Source organism: Mya arenaria, chromosome 17, assembly GCF_026914265.1.
Source record: "Mya arenaria isolate MELC-2E11 chromosome 17, ASM2691426v1".
NCBI classification, from domain to species: Eukaryota; Metazoa; Mollusca; class Bivalvia; order Myida; family Myidae; genus Mya; species Mya arenaria.
The window spans coordinates 25,272,578-25,299,093 of NC_069138.1; the positions used below are offsets into that span (position 1 = coordinate 25,272,578).

General features: G+C 33.9%; 2 protein-coding genes across 5 annotated transcripts; both read right to left on the reverse strand.

The window, feature by feature from the left end:
* Nucleotides 1-637: 637 nt before the first annotated feature.
* LOC128224492 (uncharacterized) lies at nucleotides 638-14,855 on the reverse strand. 4 transcript variants are annotated; one of them, XM_052934342.1, is made up of 5 exons: nucleotides 14,460-14,855; nucleotides 8,456-8,519; nucleotides 7,888-8,302; nucleotides 7,572-7,753; nucleotides 638-7,112 (listed from the first exon to the last, which is right to left on the reverse strand). In XM_052934342.1, exons 3-5 carry the CDS (start codon nucleotides 8,192-8,194, stop codon nucleotides 5,778-5,780), a joined length of 1,824 nt encoding a protein of 607 aa, XP_052790302.1. In that variant the 5' UTR covers nucleotides 8,195-8,302; nucleotides 8,456-8,519; nucleotides 14,460-14,855; the 3' UTR covers nucleotides 638-5,777. The 4 variants fall into 4 exon arrangements, 3 of the variants coding, with proteins under 3 accessions (XP_052790302.1, XP_052790301.1, XP_052790300.1); XM_052934341.1 differs by having other exon boundaries at nucleotides 8,456-11,224; XM_052934340.1 differs by lacking the exons at nucleotides 638-7,112; nucleotides 7,572-7,753; nucleotides 8,456-8,519 and adding an exon at nucleotides 8,551-11,224 and having other exon boundaries at nucleotides 8,188-8,302.
* Nucleotides 14,856-22,302: 7,447 nt separating this feature from the next.
* LOC128223306 (uncharacterized) lies at nucleotides 22,303-24,431 on the reverse strand. The gene is made up of 3 exons (XM_052932586.1): nucleotides 24,333-24,431; nucleotides 23,648-23,795; nucleotides 22,303-22,994 (listed from the first exon to the last, which is right to left on the reverse strand). Exons 1-3 carry the CDS (start codon nucleotides 24,429-24,431, stop codon nucleotides 22,303-22,305), a joined length of 939 nt encoding a protein of 312 aa, XP_052788546.1.
* Nucleotides 24,432-26,516: the final 2,085 nt, after the last annotated feature.

Genomic DNA, 26,516 nt, shown 5'->3' on the forward strand with positions numbered 1-26,516 from the left:
AAAGAATTCAATTTTCAGCAAAGTCCAGAACATAAGGTTAGTGCGGGAATTGAGTAACAACAATTTGTTATGCGGTAGAACGGCTCCAACGTATCTCCCGTGTAGTGTCAATGAATTTAAATTTGACGTAAATGTTGAGTATGGTATCTTATGCTCATTTTAAGCGATTAATACGAATAAAATTAGGAAAACAGACAGTACTCCTTTATAGAATTGACTTTGTGTTGTTTTAAATGTGACATTAGATTACTAGCAAACCTACAGTTGCCGATAAACAATAAAGATCTTCGTAGAACACATAAGAGACACAGTGACCAAATAAAAGAATGCGAGCATAGCTACAAGTGCTTCAGCCCAAACAAGACTTTCGTACAACAGCTAGGAGACACAATGACAATATACAAAACCAAAGCGTAACTTAAGTTGCTCAAGTCTAAACAAGACCTTCGTACACTAGCTAGGGGACACATTGACCATTTACAAAACCACAAACATAACTTTAGTTGCTAAAGCCCAAACAAGACCTTTGTACATTCCTTCATATATATTATCTTCCTCATGTCGCATACTATGGAATCAATAACTCGTATTGTTTTCTTTTCTTTATTGTAACAAACATTCCAAGCGCATACAAACTTCTAAGACAATAGACTTTAGTGTGCTAAATATTTGACAAGAACATACATGTTTGCATTTCTTTCGTTTAACATAAGCTGAACAATTAGTTCATCAAAGATTTTGAATTTAACATTCACTATTTAGCATAACATTCCTTTATGGACACACCTTTTCATTTTTTTGTTTCACGAATTTTGGCCCTAAACGAGCAAAACCGCAACAAGTTTTAACTTTAAAACAAAATTAAGAGTGAAAGTCTTGAAGCGTGATTCTCCACAAAACACTCATTTATATAGAGTTCCAAAGAGCATTGTTACAATTGTTTTGTGTTTTTGAAGCATTTAACCTAGTAAATATATTCGAACTGACTTATTCCAAATTTTTGTTGAAAGAGGAGCGGTCGCTTTACTAAATAACAAGGTTTTTTGCAGTTTCGGAAAGATATGTGCGGTGAGTTCGTCCGACCATACATCAATATGTGGCCTTTATGGCATCAATACAAATAAATGCTTTTACAAAATGTGTCAAAATATGATATCATAAAGACTGTCCAAACTCAAAATCAACTACAGTTATTACTTCCTTACTGTTAGAGAGAAACAAACAATAATTTGTTTAAATGTGTTTTAACATAGCTAAACATACCTTTACGGTTCCAATGCAAATTTATCTGCATATTGGTTATCACTACTTGAATATATTTCATTTATTATATTTAGAAACCAGTATTTACACGCATATATATATAACATATGTATACCGTATAAAATATTATATGAAAGCGTTATAGACCAAAACATTTTTCTTCATTCATGCGATAACAGCATGTGTCTTAAATATTAACAACCTGAATACTCTAAAGCATAGCCTTTGATTGAAAAAAAACAGACAAATTTATTCAGCTGGTTAAATTATTTAATTGATGTTTTCAATATTTTCGAGAAGAATAAGTGTTATTTATCCAATAGCACAAAGGAAACAAATACAATATGGCCTTCGTATAACTAACAAAATACAAGCAGCCATTCACACACAAAGCACTGGTTACAATTATATTTTATAGGAAAAAGATACATCGATATGAAATAACTAATATGATACATGAATAAATAAGAACTTCTTTCATCTTTTGTTAAATTTATAGAACTGTTAAATGATCACGACAGTTTAAGGTAGAAACGGGATTTGAACAATCGATGTAACAAAACAGAGACTGCGATGCGTATGGAATTAAAAAGTTTTATAAGGAAGCATTTTTTTAACAGTTCGTTTTTGTATGTAGAGGTTAGAGTCGTTCATATTCACCGAGGAAGGGATGTAATCCTTGTAAGTTTCCTGATTTAAACTTAATTATACTATTATACATATATAAATAGTATGAATATATGTCATGCTCAAATATTTAAAACCAAATGAGAACATTTCCTTAGTTTATCGCATACATCATTTTGTCTTTCTTTGATTCCAAGTGAGTTCACGTTCGGCGGAAAGGTTAACATTGTGTCATTTCTGATTTCTACAATAGGCTAGAATAAAGGAGACGATCAAATAAAAAAAAACTCACAGTGTTACATAATTATTAAACTCTCTGTGTTAGAGAAATAAATAAAATAATATTTAATTTATTATACATTTATAATTGTATTCAAATCATATGAATAGAAACAATATTAAAACAGCTACTCAACAGCACACCAAACACTAACATTCAACAAGAAAATAACAGAAATATGTTAAAATACAGAGCACTTTGTAATAAAATTCATTGGAAAGACTGTGAAAATGAATAGTTTCGTTCTGTTATTTCTTAATTATCTATACTGAGTGAGTACCTAAATCGGAACAGTACCTAAATATGGAACACCCATTATAAAACTGTTTTTTCCAATCGAGATCAGTTTAATTATGATTTTAATCAATAAAGACTCTTGCCTTAGATACAACTTCTAAAGAAAATGATTCTCCAGTAAGAATTTCAACTGCTATCATTTAAAGTTTTTCAGGTTCAAATGTCAATACATAGCACTCGGGGAAAAGACTTTATGCTTGCCACAATCATAGCATACTGGTACATCCTGTATTTTACTGAAATCATCAAATTTTACTTACAAAAATGACAAAATAAAACAAGCTGGAAATAGCATACACTATTAATTAACTTGAATGAAATATGGAGCAATAATTTTAAAATAATACATAAAAACAAACAACAAATTAAAACTGTTCCATATTTAAGTACTCCGATGACAAAAATGGCAGTCCTTGACTGTGCGGTTAATCAAATACGTTTCATGCATATTGGTAGTATCTTGAATAATGCCATTTAAATCAACCAGTTGGTCTTGAGCTCTAGTATGCTGATGGAAAAGTTTGTAGTTATGGTGCAAGTCTAGCTAGAAATATTTCAAAAATAGTGGCGAAGGTTTTCCGATTTAGGTACTCAACCAATATACTATGTTATTTCTCAAAAGATCGACATGAATACAGTTATGAAAATGCTTGATTACTTTTTTCCGTTTGTTTTACTTTATTTAAATATCATAAATCAATTTAAAACAAATATGAGTAAATTCGACACGTACTGTATATGCAACGGTGAAAAGTCGAAAACTGTCCATAAGATCAGTCCGAAGCGCGCATAATGGACAGATGAGGGCGTTTCACTTACTTAGAACACTTAGAACATGTAAACAACAAGGTCCAAATCATGAATTGCATGGCGTCATTGTTAACGTATTGGACACTGTCACACCATTGAAACGTTAATCTCTTACGCAAATCAAAATAATGTTGCGCTTATAAACATTTAAATTGTGAAAAAAATCAACTTTTATGGATATATTGCAAGTGCAAAAGACATAATCATTGGAAACTTTGTTTTCTATTTTCTTCCCTTTGAGGAATATTCAACAAATAAACAATTTTCATTTCCCTAAAGACTGCGCAAACCTCAGCCACATCTTCGTTGAGTAACTCCTTGTTAAAACCCAAAAATCGCATTTTTTAACAATCAACATTTTTATGATTATTTACTACACCTTAATAAAAAAAGGTTTTGAATTAATTTCCTGAAATAAGTGCATAGTTTTACATAAGTTTGAAAGCATTTACAAGAAAGACAATTTTGTCAACACACGTCTTGATTCTATAGTACGATAATCACACTATACTAATATTTCTACTGACTATCCATTATTAAAAAATGACTGTCAATTATTAATATAGTCGATAGTTCGTTCTTCAGATATTGTTAAGTTAGTAAAAATAAAGTACGGAACGCAGTCCAATAACCAATCTAGAGTACAAAAAGAACAATTGATGACATCACAAACATGTTTTAAGTTCCAAACGTTTTAAAAAATAATGCAATACTCGCCGCAAAAAAGCCTTATTTGTCTATTTTAAATAACAACACTTCAATGATACACAGACTGCAATCAATAACAAATGGAAAATATTTGTAAACAACCTAAACCCATGATACATATCTTTGCAATTTTCTCCTTTTTTTCTGTTTTGTTTATTCCAAACCAGAGCACGTAATAGAATAATTCCGAAATAACCAAAGTAAGAAGTAACCTCCTTTTATCCAATGGTCAATGAAGTGTATTCATAGCTCAAGCTGATATTATTATTATATTATACGTATTCGTTGACGTATTAACGTGGAACAGAGTGGCTCGTGGGCGGGCTCAGACACCCTTATGATCGATACATGTAGAGTTTGCATTGGTTTCGGAACCAACGGCCGATTAAATCGTATCCTTAAATAACGCTCTTTGAAGTGCGAAAACCCTCGAAATTGCTTTTTTGGGGCAGTATAAATTGACCGTTTCTTCGTTTTTAAAAGGCATTATGATCTTGCTTTTATTAGCTCATTGACTAGAACGCTTTGTTAAGCCTAGATTAAACTAGTAACTACATGTGTGTTAATGGATAAAAGGTTTTTTATAAACCAAAATGAATGGTTTCATTTCTTTAACTCCTTCACAACCATTACAATGCCTTGCTTCCCAAGGTTCGGTACAATCATTCATCTGACACAGCTCATCCTGATCAGCTTCAAAACTATACCTGATATGATAAAGCCTAAAACATTTACAATTGACTAACAATATACCACAATATATGAACAATGATCTCCTATCTTCAAATATTACAATTTCAGTAGAATATACGTTAATGCTCGAACAAAACAAATATTACATACAACATATATCCCAGATTAAAAATAATTATAAAGAATTAAAGCACAAAAAATGGGATATTCGTTTTTACAAGGAGTTAAATTGGAAGGATATACCTTCGATAGATACATTTGATACAAGCATTTCAGTTCAAATAAATATAATCATGACTATAATCAGATATTTGTTCAAATGCAAAATATCCAACTCAAGCCAATGCGACTTGTCCTCCAGCAATGAAGAAACAATAAACTACATGTTTTAGAGTGCATTATAATACTAGATATGTGGAATTACCTAAAAATCTATTTTCTGGTTGAACTTGATCTATTAACAGTTTTATTTGGAGTAAGCACAGTTACTAGTAGTAGATATAGCATCATAAAATTTATTCTTCTATTAATTAATTTCATTCTCTGTTCAATATACCGCCATGTTATACCAAACTTTCATAAATTTGAAAAATACTTGCAAATACGTATAAAAAGCTAATGTGAAATAGGCATCATACAAAAAAAAATAGTTTTCCATTTACATAAGCGATTTTTTTATAGGAACAAATAACAAACAAACATCAACAACAAAACATTAAACACCAGTATGTTTCTCCGAAACCTTAACCTTTATTTATGCCCCCCCCTACACGTTTTATATATATTAAAATTGAGCACAACAATTCAAAACCTAACATGGCAAGGCCTAACAAGAAATAACCATACATGAAACATTAAATCAGATGTTATTTGAAAATATTGCTGTTGTTTTTCTTCTGCATATGATGTACCATGTTTTGTATTGATACTGCAGTTGTTCACATATAAATAAAAACAGGGAAATCTAAATAAGACCAGTAAGCTCAAACGCATGTAATATATCGCCCCATCGTTTAGAGCTGAAATATAATATTTAGTTGCATCAGTAAAATTGTTGACAAAATTGTTGCATTCAATCCTCACCTTAAGGTATTTCGTTTTATTTGAACAACATTGCAAATTTTTTCCAGGCTATCTGGGTTTCGGATTTCTTCTTTACCCCTGCATTGCGCATGACTGTCTGTGCCTCTTCCGTAAACTTCGTGGCATCTGACATAATCAGTGCTTTCTTTCTGCATTCGTTCAATGTGTGGATTCTTTCAAGGAATCCGTCCTTCTTCAGAAGCTTTTCGTTTTCAATCATCAAGTCAATGTGTTCAGTCATAGACAAAGGGTTCGGCCACAAGGCAATTGCGCTCAATCTTTTATTACACTCCTTCACTGTAGTCATAAGAAATTCAATGCCATCAATTATGTCATCGAGCTCTTTGACCATATTTTTGTCAACCAGCTCTTGAGTCAAACACTTTCCTGTAGCTTCTTGGTATTTCGTTTGCATGCCAGCGTAGGATCTCTTTACTTTGACAGTGACGTAGTCAAATATGAATGGTGTGTTAGCATGCTTGTCCCATTTGCATTTGTCTGGACAAACAGTGCAGAAGCCATTACCGTCCATAGCTGTGCAACCTTTTTTTCTGTCGTCATCTGGAATGTCACAATTTTCGTGGCAAGTGAAATGACAATGGGTGCAATTGGTAACATGTTGACCAGGTGGAAGTTCCCTTCTCTTTTGTTGAGTCTCATTAACTTCATACATAAAATTTGCATTGTCTTTTATTGTTGATTTGTTTCTGTCGATGACAGCTATTTCTTGTTTCATTTGGTTTAGTTTCAGAAGGCCAATATCAAGCTGTGATTGTAGATTCTTCACGGTTTGTTCAAGTCTGAATCTTTCGTCGAGGACATCCCTTGTAAGTTGAAGACTTTTTGGTTTCCCTTGCTCAAGATGAGAAAAGAAGTGCTGAAAGCTTTTGATTCCCATATCCCAAAACATTGGTGCCAAGCTTGTGTGGCCTACATTACGTGCAAACAGGCCAGAGTTATTAAATGTAAAATACTCTCCAAACGGAAGGTTGGTTTCTTTCAACGCTGCGAGAACTGGGGGATAAATGCCGTCAGCAAAAGTTATCAGCGAGCAAATGTTCCCTTCAATGTCGTTTCCGAAAAGCGACATAATCGACTGAAAGATGTAGCTTTGGGCAGCCGTTAAGCGAGCATCAGGCGCCTTTATCAGAAAGCAAATCGCATCGATATCACAGACCCCCTTTGGTTTCTTTGCAGAAAAGAGTTGTCGGATTTGCTCAACTATCTCCTGATCTCTTTCAAGCCCTCTTGTATCGCCAAACCCTGGGGTATCAATTAAATGCAAGCAGTAGGGTACCCTGCTACCCTTCTCCGGGAAAATGGTATACCGAGTTATCCACTCTGTTTGTGCCTGTTAAATATGACACAAAATATTTGAAAAAAAATCATATTGCAGTAAGTTTGTATCATAAACCCTTTTTTAGATGGTATCGCGGTAATTCTTCATAATTGTAAGTTATTTTCACTCATATTCATTGTGTTGTTCATGAAACATTCAAATCTTGACATATCTTTAAATAGCTGTTTTAATAGGTTAATGTACAACAATATTAAACTTTAAAGAATCATGAACTTTGTATCTAAAATACCAAAGGTGTTGACCTTGTTAGTTTCTAGTATGATTGTATCATTACTTAATATGTTCCAAATTGGTAAACGTCATTTTCACTCATATTTGTTTATGAAATGTTTAGACCTAGATATATATTCCAATGGCTGTTTTAATGAATAAATGTACAATCGAATGTTTTGACAACATAAACAATAACTATAAAATTACTATTTGAAATTCCAATTCCAAATAATTTACCTGGTTAGTTTCCCTCTGTTTGTCTTCGTCTTCCAAGTCAATAATTGTGAATCGGAAAGGGTCATCCCAATTTACGCCAAGTATGTAGTTTACAAACCCCTTAACCAGCGTGCTTTTTCCAGTTCCAAATGCTCCAAAAAACATGATCGTTCTCTCATTTGTCTTAACTAATGATGGTGATCCTAAAAAGTATATTAAACATAAAAAGAAACTAGAATTACATATTTTGTATTTGAATAAGGATTTTTTCTGACATGTAAATTAGGATATCAAATTGAATCGATTTGTTGTAATGCAGCTACCAGTGTATACTTGCCAAGCCAAAAATGTCTTGATTTTGCAGTTTCATCTCGCGCCGTTCTGTTTTCAGTCACGGGTAAAGCATATGTTGTAGGGTTTTGGCCGTCCACTTTGGTAGAGAATTTGACTATTCGCGAAGCTGTGGAATGAAATGTTATAATGAAGTCGCTTTCTGGGCTGTATGATCCTTCCCCATGCTCGTGGACAACTCTGACTCTAAATACAAACGTCGTGTTGGACTTTATATCTTCTATTTTACCATTTGCGGTAGTGAACTCTTTGTTATAAAACTTCCATTTGCTGTTTTGATTGACATCTTTCATTGAAACTTGGTAGTAATTTCCATCCTGAAAGTTCGCTGGCGGATCCCACGATAAAACGATGAAATCAGATCCTGCCTCAATTGATACCGGCTTTCCCGGCCGGGTGTTCTGAATCAAAAACTAGATTTAGTAAGTAACCAGATAATAATCCTATAACAGTTGTTGGAAAAGTAATTGCACAAAATTAAATTTCGTATAGAATGAAATCAATATATACTTTGAAAAAATAGCAAAAAAAATCGTGTCAATGAGATACATTACTTCATCGTTTTCTTTCGGCGACGCTTGTACTCAACGATGTATACTTTTGGACACGTCCTTGTGGCTGAAAAAGCATTGAATGTATGTATACTTACTAAAGTAAGGTAAACGAGCAGTTATCAAAAGTTTAAATATGCCTTTTCTATGTCGACAGTATATTTAGAATGGCTACAAACAGCAGCCATATACAGGAAAACGGCGTCCATTAAACAATGCCTTTGGGCATCATCTTTCTTTTCTTCTCCTTGAAGTTTCGCAATGTCCATAACCACATAATGGCTCCGTGTTTTCTTTCTAGCTTTGTGTTTCCTCGCGCATTTTGAGCAAAAAAGTTCACGGTCGCAATCAAGGCAGAATGCACAGGCCAATTCTTGAATGTCTCTTTCTTCACATGGTTTGCAATACAAACTGGTTTCATCGCAAAAGCATATGTTTATTGGAGCCAGATCATGGTCGTTGTATTTCTTCGTTTTATTATGCAGCGTTCTGCATTTCCAGCAAAGCATTTCATCGCATTTTATGCAATAAGCCACAGCATCACACTTTTCACAAGTCTCACATGCCGTTTCTTTCATTTCCTCACTGGTGATCAAATTGTGGACTTTCATTAATTTATTTTTTTGATGCATCACCATGCAATTTTCGCACATATATTCAATACAGTCACGACAGTATTTTACTGCTTTTGACATAAAGCCGACATCTTGACAGACAGTGCAGTCTACGACATTGGATATCTTTATTTCTTTATTCTTCTTTGATATCTGGTGATTTTTGGTAGTCTTTCTTTTCAGATGAACTTCTGTGCATTGTTTACAAAGATGCTCTTCGCATTCGACGCAAAAGTTTTCAGAGAGAGAAAATGTCTCTGTAAGCATGCAAATCTCACAGGGGATGTCTTTGTCTCTATCTGTATCTCCGATGCCTAGATCGGACGTTAAGATGTGTGCTTTTGTTGCCTTTTGCTTTTTATGGTAAGCTACGCAGTGCTCACAAAGATATTCTTTGCATGTTTCACAAAACATTGCAGCCTCCTTTTGACTCTCACCAGAGCAAGGATTACAAAAGTGCTTACTTAAAGATGACCCTTTTTGAAGATTTTCAAAATTTTCTGGCGCGTGCCGTTTAGTCATTTTTGAGCGCTGATGCAGAATGACACAACTTTCGCAGAGATATTCGTTACATTCAGGGCAAAACTTCTTGGCGTCTTGTCGCTTATTTCCTAGTTTACAAGGTTCGCATTCAACAAATATTTCGTCGGACTGTTTGGATTGCTCTCCGACAAGTTCTATCGCGATCGGCAAGTGAGTTTTTGTCAATTTTGTGCGCTGATGCAGAATGACACAATTTGCGCACAGATATTCGTTACATTCATGGCAAAACATCTTGGCTCGTTGTCGCTCATTGCCTAGTTTACAAGGTTCGCATTCTACACATATTTCGTCGGACAGTTTGGATTGCTCTTCAACAAGTTCTAGCGCGATCGGCAAGTGCGTTTTTGTCAATTTTGTGCGCTGATGAAGAATGATACAACTTTCGCAGAGATATTCGTTACATTCAGGGCAAAACCTCTTGGCGTCTTGTCGCTTATTGCCTAGTTTACAGGGTTCGCATTCTATAAATATTTCGTCGGACAGTTTGGATTGCTCTTCAACAAGTTCTAGCGCGATCGGCAAGTGCGTTTTTGTCAATTTTGTGCGCTGATGAAGAATGATACAACTTTCGCAGAGATATTCGTTACATTCAGGGCAAAACCTCTTGGCGTCTTGTCGCTTATTGCCTAGTTTACAGAGTTCGCATTCTATAAATATTTCGTCGGACAGTTTGGATTGCTCTTCAACAAGTTCTAGCGCGATCGGCAAGTGCGTTTTTGTCAATTTTGTGCGCTGATGAAGAATGATACAACTTTCGCAGAGATATTCGTTACATTCAAGGCAAAACTTCTTGGCGTCTTGTAGCTTATTGCCTAGTTTACAGGGTTCGCATTCTACAAATATTTCGTCGGACAGTTTGGATTGCTCTTCAACAAGTTCTAGCGCGATCGGCAAGTGCGTTTTTGTCAATTTTGTGCGCTGATGAAGAATGATACAACTTTCGCAGAGATATTCGTTACATTCAGGGCAAAACTTCTTGGCGTCTTGTCGCTTATTGCCTAGTTTACAGGGTTCGCATTCTACAAATATTTCGTCGGACTGTTTGGATTGCTCTTCGACAAGTTCTAGCGCGATCGGCAGGTGAGTTTTTGTCAATTTTGTGCGCTGATGAAGAATGACACAACTTGCGCAGAGATATTCGTTACATTCATGGCAAAACTTCTTGGCATCTTGTCGCTTATTGCCTAGTATACAAGGTTCGCATTCTACAAATGTTTCGTCGGACAGTTTGGATTGTTCTTCAACAAGTTCTTTCGCGATCGGAACGTGCGTTTTTGTCTTTTTCATCATTTTATGAGTTTCAACACAATCGTCGCAAAGGTATTCGTCACAAATTGGACAAAACAACTGGGCAGTCTTGTCAATGTTTCCTTCTTTACATGGGTCGCAATAAATTATGGCAATCTTTTCCATAACATCAACAGTATCGTGTAACATGTTCATCGTCTGTTTTTTGATGATTACTGTAGCATTCTTCGCAAAGGTACTTATCAAACTCCTTGCAATACAACGCAGCTTTACTATCTCTTTTGGATTCTATACAAGGCTTGCACAATCAAATATCTAGCTCGTCGCTCATTGTACTTTGATCTGGTTCAATTGACGCCATCTTTTGCTGTAAAATGAACATCTCATGAGTTCTGCATATAGTAATATGTGCATTCGGAAAAAAGGACAATTAAGATATGATTAAAATCTTGAAAATTGAACATAAGATTTTATTTCTTATAATAATATATATGTATATTAAAAAGTACAGAAACAAGTTCAGTAGTCGAAAGTTTAAACATAAGCCCCGTTTATTGGCACAAGGTCAACGCCAATGACAACAAACACTTAAACAAACAATCACAAACCAGAAACATGTCTTAACAACACAAAACTTGACAAACAACACACTGTTTATATAACATATAAAACTAGGGTTGTTTTTCAAGGATTGTGAGGTACCGCCTTGGAACGGTCAGTAAAATGTATATTTACTGGGGGTTGAATTAGCTTGTGGGTACAACCTCATTTTTATCCCAACATTCCCTAATAAAGTAAACATTTAAATAGTATATCTTACCAAATTATGCATTAACTTGAGGAATCTTATGACTAAAACAAATAATAATGAAATAATAGGTAAACCTCAAGTACTGATATGATTAGGGAGACCAACTCTATCAGCAGACGAAGGTATACAATTTAAGAGTAACTAATGCAAACACTTTTCAAAGATATGATGCAGTTATTGTTTGAACTAAAAGAATCCCACACAGTCTACCTAAGCAAATGAAAGGTGTGAAACTGTGTGATCATTGGTATTCACGGTTTCCCAACCTACCCTATCATCTATTGTTAGGATTTTCTTCTTTCATGTTAATTGTTGTGTTTATTTGTTTTGTTTTTTTTTCGATAGGAATCACTTTTAAAAATATAATATATAAATAGACAATGTTTAAGAACGTCCCCAGATATTTCACACTTGAGTTTTTGTGCAAAAAACAACTTCCCCAGTCATTTGCTAGGTAGTCTGATGGTGTAAGAACACCGTCGACAGTAGGAACTGTTGAGGTGCACCGTTAGACAGAATCTATCTTAGCAAATCGAATTATGACGGATTGATTTTTTTCAAATCGGTTTCAAATTATAAAAAAGTGCCATATTTGGCCTCTTTCAAACCTTCGTTTTCATGACATAATGAGTGTGTTGCTTTATGGCAATGTCGTAGTGGTTGAGTTGGTTTTAAAAATAGACACGGCTTAAACAAAAGTGATAGATGGAGACCACAGGAACATTATAACTTATTTTGAAATTAAATTAGTGGTGCCCTGGTGTAAATGTTATTCGACGAATAAACATTGTGTTAACACAATTGAAAGGTGTTTACCTACACATTAATTTCATATACTTTTAATAATGTACACTTATTCAAAGAAAGTGAGTACCATGCATATCTCATTCCAAATATATTAGTACTATGCCTTTCGGTTTTATGTTCAAAGCATCTCCATGTAAACGGACATATGAACCCATGGGCGGGGACAGTTCTGACCATAAATACATAATTTGAACAATCCTTGTAGAGGACCAGTAGACAAGGCCACACGAAAAATATCTTAGCTCTTAAACCGTTCGATTTCAGAAAAGAATATTTACGGAGTTTTTCCATTTATGTCAAACAGGTGACACCCGGGACGGACCCATTTTTATCACAGGGATACAATTTGATTTTTTATAGAGGTCCACTAGACAATGTTACACCTAAATATCTTAACTCGCAGCCTTTCGGATTCAGACAAGAAGTTTCTAAAAATATTCATTTATATATCTATGTAACACAGGTGATCCTTGCGGCAGAGCCAATTTGGAAACTAGGGGTATAATTGGAACAGTACTGGTAGAGGACCACAAGGCAACGCTCCACACTAAATATCTAAGCTTGCTATTTATTTTCAACACCAAACATATGGTCCAAATTTAAAGAGGTCAATTGTCACAATCAATGTCATCTAAGCACAACAGTGATGTTTTTTGTTTTCAAAACTGTAACCATGGTAAAATTGCAAAAAAGTAAGAAAGTAGGTCGAAAGTATCGAAGCCATTATATTATCTTACATAACAAATATCTGAGGTCTGAGACAAGATTTTCAAAAACAATCTTATTTAAGTATGTTGGAAATGTGTGACCCCGTTACGAGGCCAGCTTTGACCCAAGAGGCATAATTTGAAAACACTTGGCAGAGATCAATCATATGATGATTCCTAACGAATATCAAGAGTCTGTGCCTGATGGCATTAGAGAAGAAGATTTTCAAAATGTCCTGATTTAAGTATAAAAAACTTATGAACCCCTTACCATTGGAAGCGTTATATCTAGGGACATTATTTGAACGAAATTGGTAGCTATATGATGCTAAATTTAAAATATCAATGGTCTTGGCCCAGTAGTTTCAGACAAGAAAAAAATCAATGATTTTCGAGGAACTTAGTTTAAACGGTATATATTTTACAACGATTGTGAAAAAAGTTAGGATAACTTATACTAAGTCACTCTCGTTGGCACGATGTTGCGCGAGAGTGTGGTCTTGTGTTGTGGAGGAAACCGGAGTGCCCGGAGAAAACCCAATTGTTCGGCTGGGTGACCACAAGCCAAATTCACATGCGCCCAGGCCGGGAATCGAACCCGTGATGAGTCCTGGTGAGAAGCGAGTGCGCTATTCACCACTGCGCTCAACGGACACGGACTGTCCGAGGAATTAATTGAGGTATCACTTTTATCTTCGAGAACTTTATTGTTCAAATAAAATGAAAATGATAATTCTTCTTCGTATGAAAAAAACGGTTTATTAACCATATTCATGACGTTATATACACAATATGAGTTATGGTATATCTATAGAGACGTTTAACATTCGCAACTAATGACACTTAGCAATCAGGAAATTCTTCAAATGAATACTTATCCCTCATTAAAAGGATTCCCTTTCTGTGTTAAACAAGGAAGAATTGAAATAAAATGTAATATTTTTGTGTTTTTTACGTCTTTTTTTCGGCAACAAGTTACAAACATTGTCAACCAGAACGATCGTCATATTTTGGCCTTATATTTGAGATCCTGCCTTAGTATTATAATTTCTTGTGAGAATAAAGTTAAAATTGTTAGCACTTCCATATATAAAAGACAAAAATGATAATAAAAAATCATGATAAATTATATCAACAATTCATATTTTATTTATCTGTCGAAAGATTAACTTGTTTTGATATTATACAACTCGAACAAAATAATATAAGCGATAAGTCATTGCTTTTTGAACAAACGAATAAAAGGGCTAAAAAAGAATTAAAAATAATTCACTGACCTGGCGTCACACTGTTTTCCGCAATCTCTCGGAATCTTTCACGCTTGTATCATCCGTCTTTGTTTCCTGCTTGTCTCATCCGCCCAGACAGATAGTTAAAGAAGTCCAGACATTTATATTGTTGTGGTATGATTTATTGCAACGATTTTTGAAATTCCGTTTACAAACTTCCAATATTATGATGTTCCAAGATTCACTGAACGTCAAACATTTTTCGAAAGTCGTTTTGCGAGGTGAATGATATACCAGTTGAAGGTAAATGAATATGAATTTGATAAACTACTTGCGTAGAGCAAAGTAAAATAATTTCAAAAAAAGTTTTCATTCATCAAACACATCCATGAGCATATTTGTCTTCATAAAAACTGTCAGTGCAAGATCGCCCTGTGTAACCGACTGAGAAGCTTTACGGAATGTAATGATTTTTCTGTGACTTGTTTAAATGCAATCACAAAAATGTCTGTCGTATTTGCATGCCTTTTGTACAAATTTATAAAGATTATTATGTTTGCATTGAACGGCTATTGATCGCTGCTGCAATTACATAGCAGTTTTTGAAACTTAATATACGTTTTCAAGATCAAACAAAGACCAATCCGTGGCTCTTGTCCTTTATCTGATCATAATTTAAAAAGGCACCGACAATGCATAAAAGATTATAAATCATTCAAATATTCCCTGCAGTGAGAACTTTCAATAGATCTAGTTATCTTGTAAAATGATAACAAAAGCTTTTGTTCCAACCGACACCGCTCAGGTAAACTATATACTGTCTATTGGCATAACTTTTTGCTAAAAACTAAACAAATCCACGTTATATCTACTATTAATTCAACTAAATTATTTTGTTGTTGCTGCTGGTTTTCATTCAATGGTACTAATTGGTACTTTTATATGTTAGAAATGGTATTACTGCATTTCTGTTTAAAGTGAAACTATGTTAAGGCTTTCTTATACAAATTAATTGAGTTTTTTTTCCCGCCTCTATATCAAATTGTACAAATACAAATTCTAGATGTCTCCAACATAGAGATACTAAAAATGTTCCGGATAGATAGGATATGGAAAACTTATCATTCTTATTTTCTTTTTATCAGTCAGTAATTAAATTTTCTTCAATTTTAATATTCAAGCCATTTCGAACTCTGTTCTTTTCGTTTACTGATACAATATAGTTAATATCAGTTGCGTAATCCAAATGTGCAAATTTCTTTAGATTTTAAATCGAATAGAAGTACTTGAGAAAAACCTCCTTTCAAAAGTATTTGAAACGCACAATAAGAAATAGTTAATTTATACAACGGACTTGTAACTTGAAACTTTGAAAACGGTGTATGCCAACTATGCACTGATGCAGTACCAGTTGAAAGAAACTGTTTGTATATAATTTGTTATTTTATTTTTGTAATTTTGTATTTTGAATTTTAAACGCAGACATTGCGTTCGTAATAGTTATAAACTAAATAAACCTAAGATTTGTTTTTGAACCAAATTAAATTTGCTTGCGAAGCATTCATTACATATGATATAGCTCGTTTAAGGGTTTATATTAATGAATAATTGTGTAATAGGATAAACGTTTTCATTTCGAAGCCTAGGGACACTCGAATTTCACATGATGTTATTAAAATTGTGGTGTTTAACCTGTCTGTCGGAAGACAATGAAATAACACAAACGTATGGAAGCAATATAATTAAGACAGACAGCATACTATGCGGTTAGCAATCATTTACATCAATGCGCAATAAAATCCAATATTTATATGAAAAACAACAGAAAGTTTAAGTATTTTGTTTCATTTTATACACAATTAATATAAATTTTACAATACTTTATTTTACCATATTCATCATTTAACAAGTAAAACCTAAGACACTTATTCATGTGTGTACGAGTTCATGTACCATTTTAAGTCAACTTATCTAACACTTAATAAAATTATACACAGCAACATGTTTCACAATTCCTTTAATATTCATACTGTACTAAATGTTATTTTCCTACATGTTTTGTGAGTGTGTTTTATATCTTAACAAAAATCGAATTAAAAAAAGACCATCACCATCATCACCATCATCATCATCATCATCATCATCATCATCATCGTCATCATCGTCACCATCATCATCACCATCATCACCATCATCATCATCATCATCATCATCATCATCATCATCATCATCATCTCTACCAACGATTAGCTGAATTTTATTTAAGAAATACGTTTCTCTTTCCAATGTTTGGTTGGCCGGTGATAATTTTTCGGACATTTCCTAAAACTTACACTAGTTAACATGATAGAACTAGTCCAAGTTATAATTGTTTACGCTTCCATTTTAGCATCTATATATTCATTGTAATCGCCCTCTATTGCTTTTTATTCTTATTTTGCTCGTCCCTCAAATTGCTTTAGACAAAAAACCGTGGAATGTGAAATTTAATGGATGTTGCCTTAAGTAAATTTCTACTTGACCAAGCGTTTTTGTTTTCTGAATGCTCAATTATCACGAACCAATAATATGTTATTAGCTATACACAAACTTAATTACATGTTTTAGAATATATAGCACATGCCATAGCAAAAAATAATAGTAAATTACTGACCTGAAGTGGGTTTTTTTCCGTTTATATCATCCGCCCAGACTGAGATAAAAATAACAACGGACATTTATATATCTCTCGCCAGCTATATTTCCGGTGATTTTAGGAATTCCATTTCCAACACGTAATACATTTTCGAAAAACCGTCTGCGCGATGTGACATGTACAGGACAAGGTTATTGAATAACTGATCCAGCAGTTTACATTGGAGGGGCGTACTTGGGAGTGCAGCTTATATCGGTCTTGCGCCCCGTTTTGAAAACCGAAACTTATCAGCTGTTAAACATGTCCTGAGTGAAGGGATTGGAGTTCACAATGAAAAAGAAATCGCATATCGACCTTTATTAAGTATATTGCTTATTTGTGAAGAATTTTAAATGACATGACTGCATCATTTGGTCCCCGTTTTCTTCAATACACGTTATCCGAACATAGTATGTAAAATCTAAATGACTAAGGGCGTTTTTGTTGATACGAAACCAGTTTCGGTTTTGGTTCCAATGGTTTTAGCAGTTTCGAAACCGGTTTCGATTGTTTTGCTTGAAGTAACAAATGCATGGTTTTGTGTACAGTTTCAACAACATGGCGGAGCTACTGCATGTAGCCATTATTTCTGAACTTCTGCAAAACAATGACACCGGAGATGGTCTGTTGCCTGTTTTAACTAAACGGAAGCAGAACTTTGTGTCTTCTTTAGGTGTTATAGCTTCTGCAAGTGCTAAAATCCGTGATGACAAGACAAGAATTGATAATTACGCCGAATCGGTTATGCCCCTTTATAGTATCGATGAATTTCAAGATCGATTTCGTATGAGCAGAACATCATTTGATCAACTGTTAGCAGAGCTTTCACCTATTTTGCTTAATCGATGCAAGCAGATGAAAATTGGACCAGAAAAACAATTACTTATTTTTGTAAAATATGTTTCGTCTCTTCACACATTGCAAGCAATAGCTGACTTGTTTGGCATTTGTGAGCCTACTGTTCACGTCATTGTAAAATACGTTGCAGAAATGATATGTAAATACCTCCTACTATCAGTGATAAAATGGCCAAACTCTGAACCTAGAAATGCTGAAATTGAGCATGGATTTAGGAGTTTAAAAGGCTTTCCGGGTGTAATAGGTGCCATCGACAGCAGTCATATTCCTATCCGCACTCCCAAAGAACATTCTGAAAGCTACATTAACCGAAAAGGTTTTCCATCTATCATTTTGCAAGCAGTTTGTGACAGTAATCTGAACTTTACAGATGTCTATTGTGGTTGGCCTGGCTCTGTGCACGATGCCCGAGTACTGAAAACTCGCCGCTATTCCTGGAAACTGAAACTGATCAAAACAAAAAGTTTCCTGGCAATACCCATTTAATTGGAGATTCGGCCTATGGATTAAGCTCTTGGTTGGTGGTTCCTTTCAAAGATTATGGAAATCTTAATGAAAAATCAAGAAGGTTTAATTACATACATAGTTCAACCCGGATGTGCATTGAGCGTGCATTTGGTGCATTAAAAGGACGTTTTCGGCGGTTGAAATATGTTGACTTGCTCGAAATTGACAAGATCGTGAACATGATCCTTAGTTGTTGTGCCTTGCATCAACTTTGCCTCTATAACCTTGAAGATGTAAAGGAGTATCTTCGGGAAGGTCTCGAACTCAATGAAGAAGTCAACAACTACCAGGATTTCATGCCAAGATGCAAGTCAGCTGAAATTAAAAGGGATCACATCAAAGAGCTGTTGGATAAATGACTGCTGAATAATTTGATGTTGACTTCAGTGGTTATATCTGTTCCTTTTACAATCAATGTGAATAAACATTGTAAATGCAAGTCGTGGGTACAGAACACTGTTGTTAATCGTTGGTTCTATACATGTATTGATGTGATTATTATGTTCTTTTACTCCAATAAATGATGGCTGCCATCACAATAGAGACGGTCAATGTGGTCGGTTGTCTGAATACCTTGTAGTTCGGCATGTAAGAGCTTTAATGCATTGGGGATTGATTAATGATGATAAAGTGCAACCTTGACATTCGCCCTACATAGTAAGACACGCCTACTTCTCTCATGATGAACGTTTGTGCCAAGTTATTTCAAAATACCACAGTACATGGGTAAGGTCCATATATATCAACCTTTATGTGAAGATTTAGGTGCCTTGCGGTATGGTAATGGTATAAGCAGTCATTTGAAACTTTTAAACTAGAGCTGTCACTGAATGTGATTTATACCCCCACCACACCACCGTCTTGTAATAAGAAGTATCACAGGGAGTTATGTACATGTATGCTTATTGAATATCTATGATATGGCATCAATTATGTTAATGGTCTGCTACAAAGACTACGCTTTCCTCATGCCTCATGTATGTTACAAGCCTTTCACCATTTCTCAATTAGACAACACTTTTTTTGAGTTTATTACATTTATTGAAAAACTATGAAACCAGAACTATGGAACCAGATGACAGAATCATTACATAATTCACCGAAATAAATGAAATAAATTAAATAGACTTTGAAAACAATAAACAACATATTTTATACAATCAAGCTACTTGCTTTGAGAGAAATTGACACAAGTAACTTGTTAACCAAAGGTGAAGGCTCTTTCAGGGCATAATGAACTAAAGCATAACAAGAATTGTTGTACAGCAGCAGTCATTTGTATAACTGGTTAACTTTTTGGTTTGCTTAAAGTTAGCCAAAATGTTTATTGATTGGTTAATATTTATAAACAAAAATAACCAATCAAACCCTTTCAATATAAAAACTAGCCTAAAGATAACCCATGGATAATTTACCCCAAGTTTTACACAATTGGCTGCAGCAAGCTACACTTGTAATATAAGCTCGACAGAAACAGTCGTCTCTTAAATGTCTGATGATCGTGATCAATAATACATATGGAATTATTATAAGAAGTATCAAGTAAATTCATTACACATCAATTTATAATAAATATTTGTAATATGTAATTGCATAGATGTGTCAAAATGTACTGCCTTTTTTGCCAAAAGGCTCCTAGGCAAATATATGAAGTAATGACTTCCATTTTCATCATCATAACCAAAAAAATACATGTTAGTACAGCACATTTAAAAAAAAACATTATAAGTCATCAAATTTCAAAAAAAATTATCAAAATGAACTCAACTCGTTTATGTCTAAATGGTTGGTCAAAAATCGGACTCAAATGGAAAAAAAAATAAAATTATATTGATAACTTCCAATGAATTCTAGTTGACAATTCAGGGCTAAGACTTAATGCCAATGTTCGTTTAAAGAGTTTCATAATTTCAACAAAAAAGTTATACAGATATTTCATACATTTAACTATGACTAGAATCACTCCACTAAATTACCTTCTTGCTAATTTAAAGCTGCACTCTCACAGATTTAACGTTTTGACAACTTTTTTATGCCTTGTCTTGGAACAAGCCAATTTTTGCGAAAATCCATGTAAACTAGTCAAATAAGCTTGCTGACAAAAAAATATTTCGCATATTTTTATATTTAGGTTTAAAAATGATGTTTTATTTCCTTAAACCGTAAGTAAAACATTAATTTTTGAACGTAAATATGAAAATCGGCGATCTGATTTTTGTCGCAAAGTAAGGGTCAACATATTGCAAGCAAACTTGGTATATAATATACCAAGTTTGCTTGCAATATGTTGACCCTTACTTAAGTTATTTAATACCAACCATTTGTTTATTAATAGTAGCTTTAACCTTGTCCTTGATCCTATGAGCCTAAAACGCAATCTCATGAAAGGTCTCCATAACCTCTTACTATATACCAAGTTTGATCACTAGATGTCATCCCTAGCTAAATTATTCGATACATAAAGTGACTTTCACACTGCCCTCCCACCAGCCCGCAAAAACAATGACACAAGTCATTTTTATAACTTGTTTTCCCTTTAAGAAAATCTGGTTAAGAAAATAAAAATGTGCTTGTCAAAAGAAATCAGAAGAAAATTAATAAAAGAAAAAGTCGATCAAGGGTCATAATTGGAATTTAGGGTTTAAATGGAGTTATGTAACCTTATTGTAAGATGGTCGTCATTAATTGTGCGAAATATTAAGTCAATTGAATGAAGAGTATAGAAGTTACATTTGTATTTATAAATAAACCAACCTGCCCTTAAACTTTAACCAAAGTTCCATTATGTGATGGCCTTGAACAAATGTGTGAAGAATAAAGTTAATTGAATGAAAGGTATTGGACTTATAAGAGAAAATTTCAACTTGCCCTAAAACTTTAACCTGCCCTAAAACTTTAACCTTAGTTCCTAAGTAAATCAGGGGCCATATATTGTATTAAGGAAAATATGGAGTTATGTAACCTCATTGTGTTCCTGAACCAGTGTGCTAAGTATCAATGAATGAAGGATATAGAAGTTAATATATATCCCAACCGGCCCAAAAACTTTATCCTAAGTTCCATAGTCAATCAGGGGCTATAATTTGTGAAAAGAATAATATTGAATTATCTAACCTCATAATGTGATGGCCCTGAACAACTATGTGAAGTATTAAAATAAGGATATTGAATCAAGGGTATAGGACTTATAAGTGAAAATCCCAACTTGCCCTAAAACTTTAACCGGACGCCACCCACAACGCTTGGGCAAGTAGTATAGCCCTCCTTATTATTAAAAAATTGAGCTAAAATTTAACCCAACAAAGTGAAGCAGCAACAGAGAGTACTGTCAACAATGCCAGTATCGATGCGAACAATTAAGATATTAAAGACATGCAACCTAGGTTAATACAAATATTTCTTTCTTTTTGCAATTTGAATGCATTTTATGTTTAAATGTTTTGACTGCAACAATCAAAACAAAAGGAGTATATCATTAAGGTACAGATAAAAAATATTGCAGTCATTGAAATTTGACTTTTAGATGAACAAGCCCGAATTTGTATACTATTGCTTGGCATCAAATATTTAACAAGCCCTGCTATATAAAATTCTGAATTTGAGCAAGCCCGGAAGATATTTTACCAGTGCAGGGCTTGCGGGCTTGTGTTAATTTCGACCATATATATATTGGCAAAATTTTGGTGATTATTTAATTGCAATTTGTGGCCACGGAGCTATTAATTCAACTTTTTTTATAAACGTTATTATTTTTTTTCTATCTGTACCGAAATAATATGTTTTTGTTTTGCTTTGGTCTTTAAGTAAATTTAGTTAAACTTCATTATGATTAAACAAAATTTTGCACAGTTCTCATTTTTTTATGGATGAAACCAAAGATGCTAACAGATCTAATCTTTTCTCTTCCACTTTCATTCTCTCTTCATGATGTTTCTGTAAAGTTTTGATTAATTCATGTTGTTCATTTTTCATTTCTGTTTGAATATTCTTTAAAACATTCACAATTTCATCATTCTTTTTCATTCTTTTCGGTTTTCTGCGTTCATTGTTGTTCACATCAATACAACCATTGTTCACGGTATTCTCTATGCTGGCATCCTCTGTTACCCCCTCACTTTGCTGGCTTAAGTCCACACTCTCACTGTGTTGTATTGAAGCAGCTGCATCAGAATGACTTGAGCCAGCTGTAAACTGTGGGTGTACATTAGGCTTATAGCCATAGCAGTGTTGCAGTTCGTTGTAAAAAGGGCACTCTTTTCTATCAGACCCAGATTTCTTGTTGTGGTCGATAGTATCTCTAAATTTCTTAATAATGTTTTTCCACTTTTGCTCACACTGTGCTGGTGAAACCCCAGTGCTGCTGATTTTGTTTATTTCTTGTGCGATCGCTTTCCACACACTTATTTTTTTCACGCTTGGCTTTTTGAATAGTTCCTCCTTTTCTGTATGCAAATCAATTAAAACTTTCACAATTTCTGTACTCCAAATGAACCTACTAGTCTGAGGATGGTGTTCGCTACTTGGTTCTTCCTGTATTTGATCATCTGAAAATATTATATACCGGTAGTTCAGTTAGGCTTATGTATACATATCAAGTGCAATGATAAACCTTTCCTCGGTAAAACCAGTAATACATGTATTTAGTAATCATAGACGAAAAAAACTTAAGTGATATGCATAAATAACCTGGTGTAACATATATGGTAAAATACATAATTAACCTATACTAAGCTTTAGAGTAAAGGTTTTGCCTAAAAAGGTACTTACTAACTTATCTTGAAGTGGGAACAATTTCTTTTAATGCATTTTTAAAATAGTTTTAACACACTTATAGAGCCTAGGCATAAAAAACAACAACATACAACATTTGGTTCGCCTAATAAAAAACAAACAAAAAAAACGCCTACCTACCCTACCTACCTAACCGAACAATTATTTTTTTTACAACATTTGGTCATTAAAATATTTATACCAACATTGATAAAGATTGTTTGAAATAGAGAACGAACACAGCTTATATGGCCAATTTAGCCTATATGAATTATTTTTAAAATGCCCCCTGCCCCGCAAAAAGGTTCTCCTTTTATCAACACCTTTGAAAGTATTTTTTTTATTAACTTAACACATTTTCAATATGACGCAAAATCATTTAATATTATTGTTATCAGATTACTTAATAATTCTAATGATTACAAACCTTCAACAATCTCACTGCATATAATATGATCAAATCCATCTAAGTCTATCAATACATTTAACACCCATGGATGTATTCTCTCCACAGCAACCCTCCCGAGATCATTCACATACTCCAACACCTTTCCATAGACTGTTTCTGTATATTCCTATAAGAAAAAACATTATTTGACTTATCTTTAATTTGAAGTAGCAAATATATATTAATTGAAAATTCTGCTATTGAAGCCGTCCATATCATTATTAGCATATACCTGGTGAAGAAATGCATGTTTTACTTAAACGAAATGTTCCTTTTGCAACTAACAGTTCCCACCAAATTGAAAAGGAAAAAAGAAGGCATACTGGGAAATTTGTGACTTGCATACTTAAGTTTTTCTACCAGGGTGTTTTCATTTATATATACTTTCACTGCAAATCTGTTCTCATTCAACTAGCAATGTAGTGAATAAAACAGTAAGTCATCATCTAGTCCAGTTTGTGTTAAGATGTTATATGAGCTCTTTTGTAATACTGTGATTGAAAAAAGAAATGAAACAGAAGTCTTGTTGAAGTTATGATGCCAATGGTGTCATTGATTGGCATTGAAAATCAATAACTTCATAGAATATTGTGACATGTTCACTGACCTTCACAATGACAGGAATGTCTGCTGATGAAATTTTTCATTCCAATTCCTGAGCTACATCATGAGTTGCAGCCAAGTAAGATTTAAGGGTGATTCTGGTAAGGTGCTGGTGGAACATCTCCGGTATCAGGGTACTAAGAGGCCCAACTGGTATCATTTCACCTTAAAAGTAAGTTCATAAAAGCTGACTGATTTGTTGTATAACAGCATTTTTCCATAACTTATTTTAAAAATTATAAATAGAGTGTAGAAGTTCTTTGATATAATATTGACAGTTAACACAAAAGAAATTATAAGTCATTTTTTTATTTCATATTTATATCAACATTTTAAACCAAATAGAATACTGTTCTGAGGGAGGGGTGCATGCACGTCAAAGGTTGGGCCTTTAAGTAACTCCCCCTTTTAAGTCAATAACTGGATATATATGCTCCTAGTATCTTAAAAATAAGCCGAACACGTTATTAAATAAGGGTTACGAATTGTCTTTAGGTCATAAACATAAATATTTTGACAAACCAATTACAATTGTATTTATTTGGTAACTTTCTCCTTTGTTTGACCGTAGTTGTTTGGAATAAATTCACTCGTGAAAGGTTTGACTGTCAAACCTTGCACAAATTAACATCCCGGGGTTCACAGTCAAAGTTTGCTTTTCAAAGTCAGTGTCACTGGCCTTTTCGAAATAATGCTGGAATTTTGAAACAGCAAATTGTGTTGCTTCCTTTGTCCTATTTGCATCATAAGATATTCATGTCAGTAACACTCGGAAGAGGAGTTGACATTAAACACAGATAGATTACCTTCTTTAAATGATTCTCGTTCCGATAAATTTTGACAGCTCGTAAAATAATTGTCATGTAAAATATTTTCGCCGGTTACACACAACTACATGCACTGGTAGTGCAGTACTTTTCAGCGAGCCTTATAAAGAAAAAAGTGACGGGTTACGTTGGCCGCTATGCTACATGTACAAATATACTATTTAAAGGCCTCCTGTCATAAATAAAAAGTAAAGAAGGAAAAAATGGGTACCTGGATACACTATTGAGCGATAAGGATACTTTTTCATTTTATCATTTCTTATATATCCTGTATCCCTGTCTCCAGTATGCAATAGTAAATGAAATAGTTAAAAGACTCGTTGACGGCCATTTAGGTGCACTAGAACGAAGGTGTATAAAACAGTATCAGCTTATTTCACTTTACATACACATATAAACTTATATATTTACACACAATTTATAAGATTACCTTTTTCATTCAGCTCAGTAACCCATTCTAATGCGTTGCTATCAAAAATATTTAATTTCAGTACACGCGATTGATCCAAATCCGCCATGTTGTTTTCAAAGTAGAATAGTTTTCGGATGGAACGAACCGATGAAACCGCCTCCGATAGGGGTTTCGATAGTTTCGAAAACCGGTTTCGGTTTTCGTTAAAAAAACAATAAAACTGGTTTTGGTTTTATTTGAAACCGTAACAACAAATGCACAGTTCGTAAAACCGAAATAAAACCGAAACCGGTTTATAACCAACAAAAACGCCCTAAGATAAATATTTTACATGAAGTGTTCTTACTGCGGCATTATTTCAAAATATCTACCATTTAGCACAATTGCTCTTTGTTTGCGGTTTATCATACCCCCCCCCCAACCCCCACGGGTGAATTCGGTACGCAAGAGAGCGGGAGTTACACCCTTAGACATAGCAATTCAATTAATTGCTTTTCTCCACCTTATTATCCACTACAAGTTCAGCTTTTTTTCTCTGTCTAGCATTTGTAAATCTGCGTATCAGGGAAGAAAACTTGAGGTTTGTGTTTTAGCTTTCACTTTCGTTGTGCGTTTTCATAGAAATATAACAAAGAGGGCTTGTGATTTGAGAAGTACTTTAAAGTTTGCATTTTATTTTCCTCGTATACTGTACATGTGTAAGCCATATTGTAGCAAATGGACGAGGGTAGACCTTTATAAACTTAAAAAAACGGCAGGTGGGCAAAAATATTTTTTATGATAAAAGTTGTGTTGGGCAGATTTTTTAAAAGTTTATTTTCTAAATAAAGTTTAATGTAGTTTTCCCGATTGTTTTACTAATTGCTGGCCGCGACGGAGCACAATTTAAAAAGTTGTTTTACTATGCGGCGGATACATTAAGGTGTGTCCATAAGCTGCAGAGGATTGGAATTTTAAAAGAGAAAAAATGTCAATGACCTTCATTTTGCAAAAAAAGAAATCAATT

Coding starts and splice junctions, on each gene's coding strand:
- LOC128224492 (XM_052934340.1), bottom strand. CDS start 11,052: ATGAACATGTTACACGATACTGTTGATGTTATGGAAAAGATTGCCATA.
- LOC128223306 (XM_052932586.1), bottom strand. CDS start 24,431: ATGATACCAGTTGGGCCTCTTAGTACCCTGATACCGGAGATGTTCCAC. Junction 23,796..24,332: donor ACTTGGCTGCAACTCATGAT/GTAGCTCAGGAA, acceptor TTTTTCTTATAG/GAATATACAGAAACAGTCTA. Junction 22,995..23,647: donor ATGCAGTGAGATTGTTGAAG/GTTTGTAATCAT, acceptor TAATATTTTCAG/ATGATCAAATACAGGAAGAA.